The 15,488-nt window shown below is 38.1% G+C and overlaps 1 protein-coding gene across 1 annotated transcript in view; it reads left to right on the forward strand.

Moving 5' to 3' along the window:
• The window catches only part of LRPPRC (leucine rich pentatricopeptide repeat containing), a 121,295-nt gene that overhangs the window by 79,899 nt on the left and 25,908 nt on the right, over nucleotides 1-15,488 (forward strand). The window contains exons 26-30 of the mRNA XM_033175848.1: nucleotides 776-844; nucleotides 1,580-1,670; nucleotides 9,375-9,517; nucleotides 9,637-9,757; nucleotides 15,195-15,321. Of these exons, the coding sequence (XP_033031739.1) occupies nucleotides 776-844; nucleotides 1,580-1,670; nucleotides 9,375-9,517; nucleotides 9,637-9,757; nucleotides 15,195-15,321 (551 nt within the window). The remainder of the gene's footprint in view (nucleotides 1-775; nucleotides 845-1,579; nucleotides 1,671-9,374; nucleotides 9,518-9,636; nucleotides 9,758-15,194; nucleotides 15,322-15,488) is intronic.

The raw sequence follows: 15,488 nt of genomic DNA on the forward strand, positions 1-15,488 counted from the left end.
GTGTGTGTGTTCAAGAGAGAGAGTGTAAATGAGAAAGAGCACATGCGGTCAGGTGTAGTGGCCCATGCCTGTAATCCCAGCACTTTGGTAGGCTGAGGTGGTCAGATCACTTGAGGCCAGGAGTTCGAGACCAACCTGCCGAACATGGTGCATCCCCGTCTGTACTAAAAATACAAAAATTAGCCAGGCACACACCTGTAATCCTAACTACTTGGGAGGCTGAGGCAGGAGAATTGCTTAAACCCATGAGGCGGAGGTTGCAGTGAGTCGAGATCATGCCACTGCACTCCATCCTGGGCAATAGAGTGAGACTCTGTCTCAAAAAATAAAAAAATTTGAAAAAAAAAGAGCACATGCATATGGATGTTGACACACCCATGTTTTATTTGACATTTTCTAGTTTATCGCATATTTTTGAACTAAAGAAAGTATAACCGTTTTATTAATTAAAGATTCATGGAATGAACATTGACCTGCAATGCAGCATTTGGAAATAATTGGCATCTTCTAGGCACAGGTTAAACATAGGTTGTGTTTTATGCTCTGTTCTAATCTTACTTAAAGGTCTTTGATAACTATGGGGTTAATTTTAGTTTTGTATTAGTTATAGTATAAATTAATATATACATTGTATAATGGTATATATAGTTTAGTATACAAGTTTAGTATATATGTTTGGCAGCAAATTCATAAGAAAGGAAACTGTCTTTGAGGAAAAAAATAATATTCAGCCGAAGCCTTACCTTGGGTGTTATGTAATTATTTTATTTTACAGACTCCAGGGATTAGAGCTCGATCTACAAGGCTTCAGTGGTTTTGTGACAAATGTATTGCGAATAATCAGGTTTGTATTTGATTCTGATGTCTCAGTCACCTAAAACTGTGAGTAAAAGGCAAGGGTCCTCTGTGTCCCGTGAACATTTGGGGATTTCGAGAGATGGGGCATTGTGGAAGCAGTGTTTATCTTGATTGTTTGCCAGATAAGCAATGGCTTATTTATTATTCCTGAGGTGCAGTAGAAACCCTAAATTGTTAACCTGGGCCCTGAAGATTTTATCTTTAACTAGTTGGTTGGAGCAGGCCGACCTTGTGTCCTTGGCACTAATACACTAAGCCTTCATTAGTCCATAGTGGCAGGAGGAGTTGCTGCTTAGAGCTCTGGAATTTCTGCTTGCCCTCCTCTGGTGCAGGTAGCTGTTTGCATCATGCCAAGTAAAAGCCCCAGGGCAAGAGGATTGTAAAATTTGGAGGGAGAAGTATTATGTTAGTGTACGATAATCTCATTGAGTTCTCCCACCCAGATATCTTTGAAGTAGTTATTCACGTTGGGTTCTTGACTCCAGATTTTTTTTAAATCGTGGTAAAATAAATATAATGTAAGATTTATCATTTAACCCTGTATAAAAGTATACAGTTCAGTGGCATTAAGTTCATTTACATTGTTGTGCTCAGCCCACTAACTTTTGAAATGAAGTTAAACTGCCCTTTGGTAAAGTTAATTTGAAAGATTATTCCACTGCTGTTTGTTAACTATAAAATATATAGCAAGGTAGATCTATCTCTTAATCTTACTTTTAAGGTTGAAACTCTGGAAAAATTAGTGGAGCTGACACAGAAGCTATTTGAATGTGATAGAGACCAGATGTACTACAATCTGCTAAAACTGTATAGTAAGTGATTTAACTATTCTTCTTGTTTTCATTTATTCTGTTGAAGGCAGTGGCAGGAAAGGAGTATTTGGTTTTGAGGGAGCTCCAGGGATTGTCAGAAGGCAGTTTTCATTCAACAGAGGCTCAAGTAGAGGCTAGATTGAGTTTTATCACAGAATATTATATTGTAGCACTAGGCACTGTATATCTTCATAGTTTCTGACATTCTCACTGCAATAATGAGAAAGTACGAGAACCTTCAGAACCACAGAATTTAATAGGACTTTTTGAGGTAAGAATGATCTTTCTGTTCTTTCTATTTAAACTTTCAGGTAAATTTATTGGTCACTTTTATAAATAGGTAACCACCAAAACATTGATGTATGTAGATATTTTTTTCTTTTTGCAGGAAGATGCATATCTTGCATATCTATATACAAACTCATTGTTAAACAGTTTTTAAAATGTCATATATTTTTGACTCAGTTATATATTACAAACATTTTTCTATATTTAATCACCCACAAATAACTAATGTACTACATAGATGTACTAAAATTTACTCAGCCCATCTCCTGTTACTGGGTTTGTGAATAGATTTCCATTTTCCGTTTCTAAAACAATACTGCGTTATTCATTTTTGTGCCTTAATCTTCATTCACATCCTTAACTCTTTTCTGAGGCTGAAATCTTAGTATTTGTATTTGACATTTTAGAAACTTTTGATCTCTCTTTTCAAACAATGCTCTAGTACTTTTATACCGGTGTACACATTTGGAGCTTTACAGTTTCTTTTAGGATATTTCAGTGGAGAGGAATAACACTTAGAACAGCCAGTGACCTTTCCCTATTTGATTCATGGATATTTATCTAGATTTATTGTTCTTCTTTTCTCTTGGCAAATTTCCCTTCACCAAACAAATAAGGGGATTTATTTGTCTTTTCAAACTTGTATTTATTACCATTGAAAGCTTTTTTTTTTTTTGAAACGAAGTCTCACTCTGTCACCCAGGCTGGAGTGCAGTGGTGAGATCTCAGCTCACTGCAAGCTCTGCCTCCCGGGTTCACGCCATTCTCCTGCCTCAGCCTCCTGCGTAGCTGGAACTACAGGCGCCCACCAACAAGCCCAGCTAATTTTTTTCTGTATTTTTCAGTAGAGAAGGGGTTTCACCGTGTTAGCCAGGATGGTTTCGATCTCCTGATCTCGTGATCCACCCGCCTCGGCCTCCCAAAGTGCTGGGATTACAGGCGTGAGCCACCGCGCCTGGCCAGAAAGCTTTATTTTACATCTTGATGATGTAAATGAAATTAAACCTGCTAAAAAATTTACATTCCAGTTTTTGGTTATATTGAAATACACACTTCACAGTGTAATTCTTAAGACTTTGGCTTGAACGATGATGAAGTTTTTGTACACAATGCTGAGGTTGGTATTGAATATATACAATTAAAAACCTGTATTTTAGGCAGTTGGTCCTCAAATTGCAAATTATAGTCTGTATTTGAGCACTAACATTCCACTCTACCTACTTTTTCTTCCTTTTAAAGAACAATTTCATGAAATTCTAATGTACCAAGCTCAAAAGAAACACTGACTGTATGTCTAAATGTGTCTTATTATTTCAAGTAGTCCTCATAGAAGACTATATAAATGTTGATTCAGGAAAAAAAAAAAAATCTATGAAGCCCTTACCGTGTACTAGACATTGTGGTAGGCGCTGCAGGTGTAAAGGTAGTGCTCTGCTGAAAGGGTCAGCCCCATCACCAAGTCTTAACACTGCAGCAGGTAAGAACAAGTGTAAGTATGTGGTAGTCTAGGGCCAGGTAAGAGGTGGCCAGCCACACAAACTTCTTCCTGTTCAGAAGAACTTTCACTATTAGTTTTGTTTTGTTTTTGAGACAGGGTCACCCAAGCTAGAGTACAGTGGTGTGATCAGAGTTCACTGCAGCCTCAACCTCCTGGGCTCAAGAAATCCTCACACTTCAGCCTCTCAAGTAGCTGGGACTACAGGCATGTGCCACCACACCCTGCTAAAAAAATTTTTTTTTCTTTTACTTTTTGTGGAGACAGGGTCCCACTACATTGCCCAGGATGGTCTTGAACTCCTGAGCTCAAGCAGTCTTCCTGCCTCAGCCTTCCAAAGTGCTGGGATTGCAGGTGTGAGCCACTGTGCCCAGCCTCTTTTTTTTTTTTTTTTTTTTTAAGAAACAATAAAAATACACAACGTTTAGCTTCATCTTAAAATTTCCATTAGGGATATATGGTCTTTGAGGTTTAATACTGTTTTCTTGTCCTTAATTTCCTCTATCTGTCCTGTTGGACACCTGTCTCCAATTCTTACATTGTATTTGAGCCAGTAGTTAGAGAAGGTTGGCAGAGTGTGGTTAGCTTCTTAGGAGGCTGAAAGCCAGTGGAATCCTATAGAGAAGTAGACATACTTTTTAACCACGTTTGTATAGCTACCTTCTGCCATGTTATAAATAGATAATCTGATTATAATAGCCCTAATCCTTTCCTTTCTGAAGAATAAGCAAGCTATCCCCTTCTGCATTTTGTCTTCAGACTTGTGCCACTATTTAAATATTGTTACATGGACTCAGTTGCTTTGAAATGGAACATATGATATGAATTGGTAGTAAATGTGGACTCATACTTTTTAAAAATCCATATTTTGCATTGTGGATTTCTTTCTTAGGATGTGATTTTAGCCCTTGAAAGAGATTGAATTAGTAGTTTTTTGTGGATATTTGTTGAAAAGCAACTTTCCTTTGTTTATTTTAAAACAGTACTTTTCACATACCTGTACACTCTTAATTTTGTGGTAAATTATACTACAGAAACAGGCACAAAACACGGATATGTAGCTCAGCCAACACCCATGGAACTGCGTTGCATAAGTCTTACATATGTTTAAATACAAGCTTTTATTAACATGAAAGTGCTTGCATTTTCTGTGGACTCAATATAACACGATCTGTTACAAAATTTTGTCATTATTCAAACTTCGTTTCTATCCTTTCCAGTATATTTTGAGCTTTCATTGTGACAGTCTTGCAAAATTAGCTTCTAGAACCTATAACAAACATTAATTACATGAATGAAATGACTTCCTCACTTGCTTAAGGAATTTTCTATTATTTCTATATGACATTTTCCTATGTTCTGAACACTTCTTCTTTACAGATAGAAAGTGGAAATTAGTTTCTTTGTATAGTAGTCTAGCCAAGAGTCAAGCTGCCTTACATTTGTAAGTTTGCAATATAATTCTTTGAATCTATTTAAAAAGTCTGTATAACCTCAGCATTTATCTCAATAATGATTTATATAGTATTTCTTCAAGTATGTATAGCCATTTACATTTCTTTTCATATTGTGTGGCCTTTTCCTCCTCCATTATTACACAAGTGAAATGAACATATTGTGATTACTAAAGATTCAAACAATGTAATACTATACTAGCTAACTCTGAAAACGTCATTGTGTCCACCGCCGTCCCCAACCTCTTATTTCAGATGTAACTTTGTCAATTGGCCATCCTTTCCATGTCTTCTCTGTACATTGCCCTCTCTCTACCTTTATATCCATATATTTTTTATGTATGTACCTATTATTTTGGTTCTTTTATAGCCTGTTTTGATTGTTTTATACTCTACGTGTTTCACGTTCTACATTTCTACACTGTATTCTGTGGCTTCTTTTTGTTTTACTTAACAATATAAAATAAATTCACAAGAAAAATACTTGCTTTTTCTCCCTTTTAAAATACGAATCTTAACTGCTGGTATCCTTAAAACCTCTGAAGTTGATGAATTTTTTTAAATGAATTTATGGGTTCTTAAAATGTATTTGTGTTTTATTTTAGTCCTTATTTGTTTTAGTGTTCACATTATCTCGTCTTTGGCCATTGGGAACCCCTTCACATTGGCTCCTGTCTTGGATTCTATGTTGCCTGACACACCCCATTAGTCTTTGTTAGTGCCTTGTTTTCAGGCATAACAAGACAATCCAGGCTTATGTTACATCATTCCTGTCCTAGACTGTAATCCTTATTTTATAGGGGAATGATACTTAGGTCCCATAATCAGGTAATTGACATGGGGAATATGGAAATTGCCCCATCATATCATTGTGTAAAAACCATCAGCCTTATGATTAAAACCCTGAAGTAGAGATCTCTTAGTTTAATACCATAGAGAAAAGTGTGTGAAAAGTGCCACCTGGTATACCCTGGTTCCATAGCCATAAAATGTTGCCCCACAACTGTGTCTATTCTTGTATTGTCAGAAATCTTTGGTCTTAGAACGTAAGGGTTCTCAGAGGTCATTTAGAACAGTCTGTCCTCTTGTTCTTTCAGGAGGGAACTGTGAGTTCCAGGAAAGTGATGTGATTATAGAGGCAGAGTGTCCATTCCTTGGTCTCAACTCAAGTTTGTGGCTGTTAGATTATTTGAATAACATTATTGTCTCAGTAGGATTTTAAACACACTAAGGCTATTATGAAAAAAAGGCATAGCCTTTCTGCACGTTTGTGAGAGTTTACACACAGCTGCAGATTTTGACACACTGATTTGCTTGACTACTTCAAATCTTTGTTTTGTATTTTGTGATCCAGATACAATTCCAGGAAATTTTTTCCCCCTGAAAAATATTTACTGAGTTGTTTCATGCTATATTATACTAATTCTCATCTGTATTTTGAAATATTTTCTGAAGTTGCTAGTCTTCTTGTTGTTATTGTTGTTGTTATTTGTTTTTTGAGACAGGGTCTTACTCTGTCAACCCAGGCTGGAGTACAGTGGCACAATCTTGGCTCACTGCAACCTCCACCTCCCAAGTTCAAGCGATTCTCCTGCCTCAGCCACCCCAGTAGTTGGAATTATAGGCATGCACCACCACACGTGGCTAATTTTTGTATTTTTAGTAGAAATGGAGTTTCACCTTGGCCAGGCTGGTCTTGAACTCCTGGCCTCAACTAATCTGCCCACCTCAGCTTCCCAGAGTGCTGGCATTACACACATGAGCCACTGTGCCTGCCCACTAGTCTATTTTAACAGGTGCATCTCTGTAATATCCTTGTCCTCCCAAAGTAGAAGCTTTTTATATAATTTTGTGCTCTTTTTAAACAAAGAAAATAATGTTCCCAGAATTCTTACAGCCTAAAGGCACAGAGTTGTAGATTATCCACCCACGTTTTTATTGTTCAGAATAATGAATCCCTTTTTAAAGGTCCTTAGCAGTACTGTGTCTAGCTTTTGGAAACCTTCCCTATCTTCCCACAGTCCACAAGGACCTTTTGGCAGTCAACAGAAGTGCTCCACTTTTTTTCCTTCTATGGAATAAAGATTCAGAGACTTGGATTTTTTTTTTTTTAATCAAATAAGTTTTATACTTTCACATACTTGAAATACTTGAATTTTATATTACACAACATTTTAGTGAAGAAAAAGCGTAATCAGCTAATGAGAGTTTTGTTTTGAAAATTGGTTGTAAATGTAAGGCTTTTATATTAGTTGGGTTAATTTTATCAGTATATGTATAAAATCACTCTGCACTTTACGTTAATTTCTGCCATCTGGGCCTCCTTGCAGTGTAGTCTGTGTGAAAGTTTAGGCTGCAGCTGGGCACGGTGGCTCACACCAATAATCTGAGCACTTTGGGAGGCCAAGGCATGTGAATTGCTTGAGGTCAGGAGTTCAAGACCATCCTGGCCAACATGGTGAAACCCTGTCTCTACTAAAAATACAAAAATTAGTGGGGCATGGTGGCACACACCTGTAGTCCCAGCTACTTGGGAGGCTGAGGCAGGAGAATCGCTTGAACCCTGGAGGCAGAGGTTGCAGTGAGCTGAGATCGGGCCACTGCACTCCAGCCTGGCAACAGAACAAGACTCCATCTCAAAAAAAAAAAAAAAGAGAAAGTTTAGGCTTCAGTCTGTGTGACCCAGGGGAATTTCTCTACTCATTATTTAAGGATTTTTTTTTTTTTTTAATTGCTGATTTCCCTTGAAGAATGAGTATGCTTTTTTTGTTCTTTGAATTTTTTACTTTCAGGAGTCATTAGTTATCAAAAAACTTAACTTTTTGGTTTTGGGGAGAATAATCTAGGAAAATCCTACGTGTTTTAGTATTTTTCCTCTAAAATGCTGAGGAACAAATGTATTCATGTTGCCTGGAACATTTGTGCTCTAAAACAAACCCTTCCTTCCTAGAGCTGGACCCCACACAATCCAGATATTTCTTATACATACTGACAAATAAAAAAAAAAAAAGACATCTAGAGCAGGTTTTCTGTGCATTTAATCGTTGTATTACACTTGGTGTCATGTGACATTTTTCTTATCTTGCCCCAGTTTTTCACAAGCAGAAATTAATTTATTATATTAAATGACTTGATCTTTCCTTTTCCAACCATGAGAATTTCTAAAAACAAAGTTTTGATTCTGGAGTTTTTGCTATTTGTAAAGACTAGATTACCACATGAAAGGAAATGGACTTTTCAATACGAAGGGATCTGCCTGTTTCCTTCCCAGCCGACTTCCTGTCCCCTTGTAATAGTCTGATAACATTATCAGTTAAGAAATCTAAGAAGATTCCATGTATCTCACATGGTCATAGAAACTCTTCATGTCGACAGAAGAAACATAGACTATTCTCTCTATTCAACTAAGTGAAAAGGTTTGTCACTTGTAAATAGAATTACACACTTTTCAGTCATTTTAGTACACACCACAGCTGTGTACTATACGGCAGCAGCCCCCAACCTTTTTGGTACCAGGAACTGGTTTCGTGGAAAACAGTTTTTCCACAGACCAGGTTGTGGTGGGGAACGGGGATGGTTTGGGGATGAAACTGTTCCACCTCACATCATCAGGCATTAGTTAGATTCTCATAAGGAGCGCACAACCTAGATCCCTCACATGCGCAGTTCACAATAGGGTTTGTGCTCCTATGAGAATGTAATGCTGCTGCTGATCTGACAGGAGGTGGAGCTCTGGGGGCAGTGTTTGCTCGCCCGCCCACCCCACACCTTCTGCTGTGTAGCCCAGTTCTGTAGCCTTTGCAAAGATCATGGATGTATGTGTATCATATGCACCGTATACAATCACGTATATATGTATACTGCATATGGTACACGTATATATACATACGGTATGTATGTATATATGGTGCCATATGCTGTGTGTGTGTATATATGTATATCTCCATGATCTTTGCAAAGGCTAAAGGTCATAGTTGAGTTGTTACCTATTTCTGATTTTGATTTCAGCAGTAGGCACTTTCTCAGTAACATTAAAAAGACAAACTTTTTATCAACATGATTGAAAGTGTTTAATAAAGTGTGATGGGGCTTCTTGTTACTGCTTTTTAATAGGTAGGGTATTTTTGGTTTGTAATTCAGAAGTACAGAGAAAAGTTCCCTTCTTGACTTTGGGTCACATTCACATTTGGTTCCTTTCCCTAAAGGGCAGCATTTGAAATAATGCTTTCTTCAACATCAAATAAGAAAAGTTCTGGCCGGGTGCGGTGGCTCAAGCCTGTAATCCCAGCACTTTGGGAGGCCGAGACGGGCGGATCACGAGGTCAGGAGATCGAGACTATCCTGGCTAACACGGTGAAACCCCGTCTCTACTAAAAAATACAAAAAAAAAAAGAAAAGTTCTAAATATTTTTGTGAATTCTCTATAGTATATTTGTTGATTAATTTCTGCTTAATCAAATTCTACAGAAATGAATGGTGACTGGCAAAGAGCTGATGCTGTCTGGAATAAAATCCAAGAAGAAAATATTATTCCTCGTGAGAAGACATTAAGATTATTAGCGGAAATCCTTAGAGATAGTAACCAGGAAGTTCCATTTGACGTACCTGAGGTAATTGTTTTTGGCATAATCATAACAGATTTTGTTAGTATAATTAGGTCATAGATTAGCCTACTCTTATACTGAAAAGATCACCAGTTTTTATTTAACAGAATAATTTTGTTTTAAAGTTGTGGTATGAAGATGAAAAACATTCCCTGAATTCTTCATCGGATTCTTCATCAGACTCAACCACAGAACCTGATTTCCAGAAAGATATATTGAATGCCTGCCGATTGAAGCAAAGCAAAGGCAAGCACATACGGGAATGGCGGTGTGGGAGCGGGGGTCTTCTTTCTAATGCAGTGTAGGAAGTGCTGTAGGTTACAGATAGGACTTACATTTTATATATTTCTTGTCCCCTTCCATACTTTAACAAAAACATTTTGGGGCAAGCGGGAAAATTTAACTATTGACTGAGTGGTAGGTAATATTAAGGAATTACTCATTATTTTTTTTGAGACAAGTCTCACTGCGTCGCCCAGGCTGGAATGCAGTGACATGATCTCAGCTCACTGCAAGCTCCACCTCCTGGATTCACGCCTCCTGAGTAGCTGGGACTACAGGTGTCCACCACCACACCCGGCTCATTTTTTGTATTTTTAGTAGAGACGGGGCTTCACCGTGTTAGCCAGGATGGTCTCGATCTCCTGACCTCGTGATCCGCCTGCCTGGGCCTCCTAAAGTGCTGGAATTAGAGGTGTGAGCCACCGTACCCAGCCGGAATTACTTATATTAAATGTGATAGTGGTATTATGATTTTCTTATAGGAAAATGTTCTGAAATTTTGAGATCCACATGAGTTACTGAAGGATGAAAAAAGTCAAGATTTCTATAATTTATTTTAAAATGCTCAAGCTATGAAAAACAAAGCAGGCGGGCATGGTGGCTCATGCCTGTAATCCCAGCACTTTGGGAGGCCGAGGTGGGCCGATCACAAGGTCAAGAGATCGAGACCATCCTGGCCAACATGGTGAAACCCCATCTCTACTAGAAATACAAAAATTAGCTGGACGTGTTGGTGCATGCCTGTAGTCCCAGCTACTTTGGAGGCTGAGGCAGGAGAATCGCCTAAACCTGGGAGAGGGAGGTTGCACTGAGCCAACCACTGCACTCCAGCCTAGTGACAGAGTGAGACTCCGTCCCAAGAAAAAAAAAAAGCAAATCTGGTAAAACGTTAATTGTTAGATATAAGTGATGGATATATGGAAGGTGGTGTTCATTATACTATTCTTTTTTTTTTTTTCCTGGAGACTGGTCTCGCTCTGTCACCCAGGCTGAAGTGCAGTGGTGCAATCATGGTTCATTGCAGCCCCCACCTCCTGGGCTCAAGCAGTTCTCCTACCTCAGCTTCCCAAGTAGCTGGGACCGTAGGCACACACCACCACACTCAGCCAATTTTTGTAGTGACGAGGTCTTGCTTTGTTGCCCAGGCTGGTCTTAAACTCCTGAGCTCAAGTGGTCCTCCCACCTCGGCCTTACAAAGTGCTGGGATTACTGGTATGAGCCACCACCCCCAACCTGTACTATTCTTCATACTTTTCTGTACATTTGCAATTTTTCATAATAAATGCCATTGTTGGCATACATTTTTATTAAAAATTTTTTTTGAAAATAGCGTTGTGGCAAATATTATAACTTATTTGAAAGCAAAAAATGATTAAGGCACTAATTACTATACTAGTGTATATTGACGTGATCCAGCAGTATCTCGAGGTTAGAGGTCTGCTTCTTGACTTTCTTCCCTTTCTCTAGTATTAAGTTTTCCTGAAGACATCTTCACCTCTCTTCATGCCTACTTTAAATTTTGTATGACCATCTTTAATCCTCTAATAGGAGCTTGCAAGTTGAATTTTATATTTTCACTTAGACTTCTTGTACTGTTCCAGAAGCATATATTACTCTTATTTTCTTTACTTTTATTAATTTCTTTTCCTTCTAGCTTTCCATAGAATGATTCCTTCAGTTTTAGGGTGGATTTCAAGGATGGTTTATGATAGTTTACCATTAAGGAAATAAATACAACAGAATTTTTTTTTAATTTTAGTATCGATAGTTTTGAGGTTTGTTTATTAGAAAGGAATCAATGTAGACATTTATGGAACTTCATTTCCTAACTTAACTAGAAGGCTTGACTAGGCTTGCAGGCTTGGGAGGCCAACGTGGGCAGATCTCTTGAGCCCAGGAGTTTGAGACCTGCCTACGCAACTTGGTGGTATCCCATCTCTCCAGAAAATACACAGATTAGCCTGGCTTGGTGGCACAAGCCTATAGTCCCAGCTACTCAGGAGGTTGAGGTGAGAGGATCAGCTGAGCCCAGGAGGTTGAAGCTGCATTGAGCCATGATTGCACCTGGGTGATTGAGTGAGAGACCCTATCTCAAAAAAAAAAAAAAAAAAAAAAAAGAAATTTGGTGGCACTGATGTAAAATGTATGAAGTAAAAATAAGCTAAGTTCTTAAGCCTCCTCAGTTACCTCTATAGTATAACTTTTTATTTATTCTGAGTCATTTTCTTTTCTTTTTGAGACGGAGTCTTGCTCTGTCACCCAGGCTGGAGAGCAGTGGTGCATTCTCGGCTCACTGCAACCTCCACCTCCCGGGTTCCAGTGATTCTCCTGTCTCAGCCTCCCAGGTAGCTGGGACTACAGGTGCACACCAGTCTATTGAGTCTATATATCATTGAGTACATGCTGTGCATCTTTGAAAGCGAAGTATAAGATTAAGCTTGATCAACACTATGTAAATGTTCTGGTGAAGTGTTTTTTTTTTTTTTTTTTGTGAGACAGAGTCTCACTCTGTTGCCAAGGCTGGAGTGCGGTGGCTCAACCTCTGCCTTCCAGGCTCAAGTGATTCTCCTGCCTCAGCCTCTCAAGTAGCTGGGATTATAGGCACCCACCACTACGTCCGGCTTTTTTTTTTTTCTTTTCTTTTTTTCATATTTTTAGTAGAGATGGGGATTCACCATGTTGGCCAGGCTAGTCTCAAACTCCTTACCTCAAGTGATCCGCCCGCCTAGCCTCCCAGAGTGCCGGAATTATAGGCATGAGCCACCACCAAGCCCATCCTCTGGTGAAGCTTTGTTGTGACTAAAATGAATAGTTAGTGTACAGTTTAAGTGAAAACATTTAAGTAGTTAACTAAATGATTAAATACAATACAGTGCGTATTATAAATGTAGAGCTACCTCTATTCTGGAATTTTCATTTATCTAATTGGTTTCATCCTGTTCATTCTTTTTTTTGTGGGGGGCGGGGGGTAGAATGTTGGTCTGTCACCCAGGATAGAGTGCAGTAGTGCAATCTCAGCTCACTCCAACTTCTGCCTCCTGGGTTCAAGTGATTCTCCAGCCTCAGCCTCCCAAGTAGCTGGGATTACAGGTGCCCCCCAGCTAATTTTTGTATTTTTGGTATAGACCGGGTTTCACCATGTTGTCCAGGCTGGTCTCAAACTCCTTACCTCAAATGATCCTCCTACCTTGGCCTCCCAAAGTGCTGGGATTACAGGTGTGAGCCACTGTGCCTGGCCATAAGCTCAGGATTCGAATGTTTAGTGAAATGTGAATGCTTTGAAAATTGAATGCTTAAGGCCGGGCACGGTGGCTCAAGCCTGTAATCCCAGCACTTTGGGAGGCCGAGACGGGCAGATCACGAGGTCAGGAGATCAAGACCATCCTGGCTAACACGGTGAAACCCCGTCTCTACTAAAAAATACAAAAAACTAGCCGGGCGAGGTGGCGGGCGCCTGTAGTCCCAGCTACTCGGGAGGCTGAGGCAGGAGAATGGCGTAAACCCGGGAGGCAGAGCTTGCAGTGAGCTGAGATCCGGCCACTGCACTCCAGCCTGGGCAATAGAGCGAGACTCCGTCTCAAAAAAAAAAAAAATTGAATGCTTACATTAACACTTTTCTGGTAGTTCAGTCTACTTAAAGGTGTATCGTGATTGTCACATCAGAAACAAACGTGTGGTGAATGGGTTTGGTATAGTAAAATGCTAATAAAAAAAACTAATAGGGACTAATATACACAGCCACACCAAGTTAATGTGAAGACCACAATTTTAGAAAACAACAAGAGTTTCCAAATAAGTGAAATATTATGTATGATTGTGAGGAAGTTGACAATAATTATATTGCATCTTAAGTTTTTAGCCCCCTAAAAAGCATTGGGTATTGAGTGGCAGATTTTATTGCAGTCATCTTATTGTATGTCATGGTTTAAATATTTTATTTAGCAGAGCTGTTCTGTGACTTTAATAAGTAAATAAGACATTCTTAAATTTGTGATGCATTGATACTGGTACTCGAATGAAGATATGTCATTTTCTCCCATTTCAGAAAAGTGAAATACACCGAATACACTAGGTATCTGATGGAAATGATAGTGGAGTTTCTTCTTGCATATTAGCGTGTGTTTATTTTCTGTTTTTTGCCAGTGTCCTGGAATATACAGTTGTTCACAACCATAGAAATCTAGTGTAAGGCACTTGGAAATTTAATGACTAACAGGGACTGTTCTATGGAAGACTTACTTGGAATGTGATAAACTTGTGCCATTGTTACTTTCACTTGCCCAAACTGTTCTCCTTAGTTAAGATGCAAATATAAATGTTGTCATATTTTTTTTCTCCAAATTTAGCTTAAAGGGATATATGTTTCTTTGACAGTGCCACTTAAGTTTAATTAAGGGGCTAATGCACACATCCCCTAACTCATACATAGAAGCATAGCAATTTTTGCATGTTTAGAAACTTCTAAAGTAGCTTAAAATGTTCTTCTGAACATTAAAATAATATCATGTTCGTCTTAATTAGAAGTTTTATATTTCCTTACATTGAGCCCTGTGTTCGTAGAACTATCACGTAGGCCATACGTGATAGTTCATTTATGCCCCATCTTTATTGTGATTTGTTTATACACAGAAGGGAGTAGATTGTAGTTTCAGTTGGCTGTTTATAGCCAGGCAATTTTATTTCAGAAAAGTAAGTGACTGAAAAGTGTAGTTACTTCTCTTTTGGTAACATCTTTTCATTCACTGACAGTTATTGTGAACAAGTGAAATAAAACTGTTAATCAGTCAAACAAATGTTGCTTAGTTTACTTGTTAGATATCTGTATATTTGAAAATTGTATGTTTTTGTATAAGTCCTGTCGTAGCCAAATAATGTGATCTCCTAATTTTAGAATTATAGGCTATATTCTCTTTAGTGCTATTGTGCTGAAATGTTAACCATTGTAACCACCCACTTATAGATTAAAGATTGCTTTAAAATGAATCTTTTGCTCCCCTCAATCTAAATTATACCTCTGGTTTATTTGGACTTTAACACACATTTTGCGATTTATTTTGAAACTAGTATCATCTTTTCATAAATTCAGAAGAGTTGTTTCTCATTTTTATTAGAAAGAAAATAATTTATCAACTTAAGAAAGCTGGTGTGAGAAATCATTTTAAGAGAAAACCCCTTCAGGCACCATCCATTCAGATTAAGTTGTAATTTCCAAAACTGTAGCTTTGTCTTTAAAATATTTGAAGAATTATGTCAGTGTGTCTCTCTATAGAGTGTTAACAGTGGGTTGGTATTAAAAAGCAGAAATATTTGGGTTTAGGTCTTTGTTTCAGGAGTTTTTCCATCCTTTTGGCATTTCAGAATAATGTCATCTTATTTATTTTTTGTCTGTTTTCTCTCATAGGAGCATATGGTATTTTCCTGAAAGCAAAACAGCAAAACGTTGTATTTAATGCTGAAACCTACAGTGATCTCATTAAATTACTGCTGTCAAAAGAGTATTTTACACAAGCAGTGGAAGTGAAAGCATTGTAAGTATTAGTCCACTTATTAAACCTCTTGTTTAAAAAAGAATATTGGCTACCATTAGCCAATAATAATAATAATGTGCTGTGTAGTGCAATTGCTTGATTGGCCTCAGCTACCCATAAAAATCATATGAAATGGTTAACTAATTTTATCAGGGTTTTTTCATCTT

Source organism: Trachypithecus francoisi, unplaced genomic scaffold, assembly GCF_009764315.1.
Source record: "Trachypithecus francoisi isolate TF-2019V2 unplaced genomic scaffold, Tfra_2.0 Lachesis_group17, whole genome shotgun sequence".
Classification (NCBI taxonomy): Eukaryota; Metazoa; Chordata; class Mammalia; order Primates; family Cercopithecidae; genus Trachypithecus; species Trachypithecus francoisi.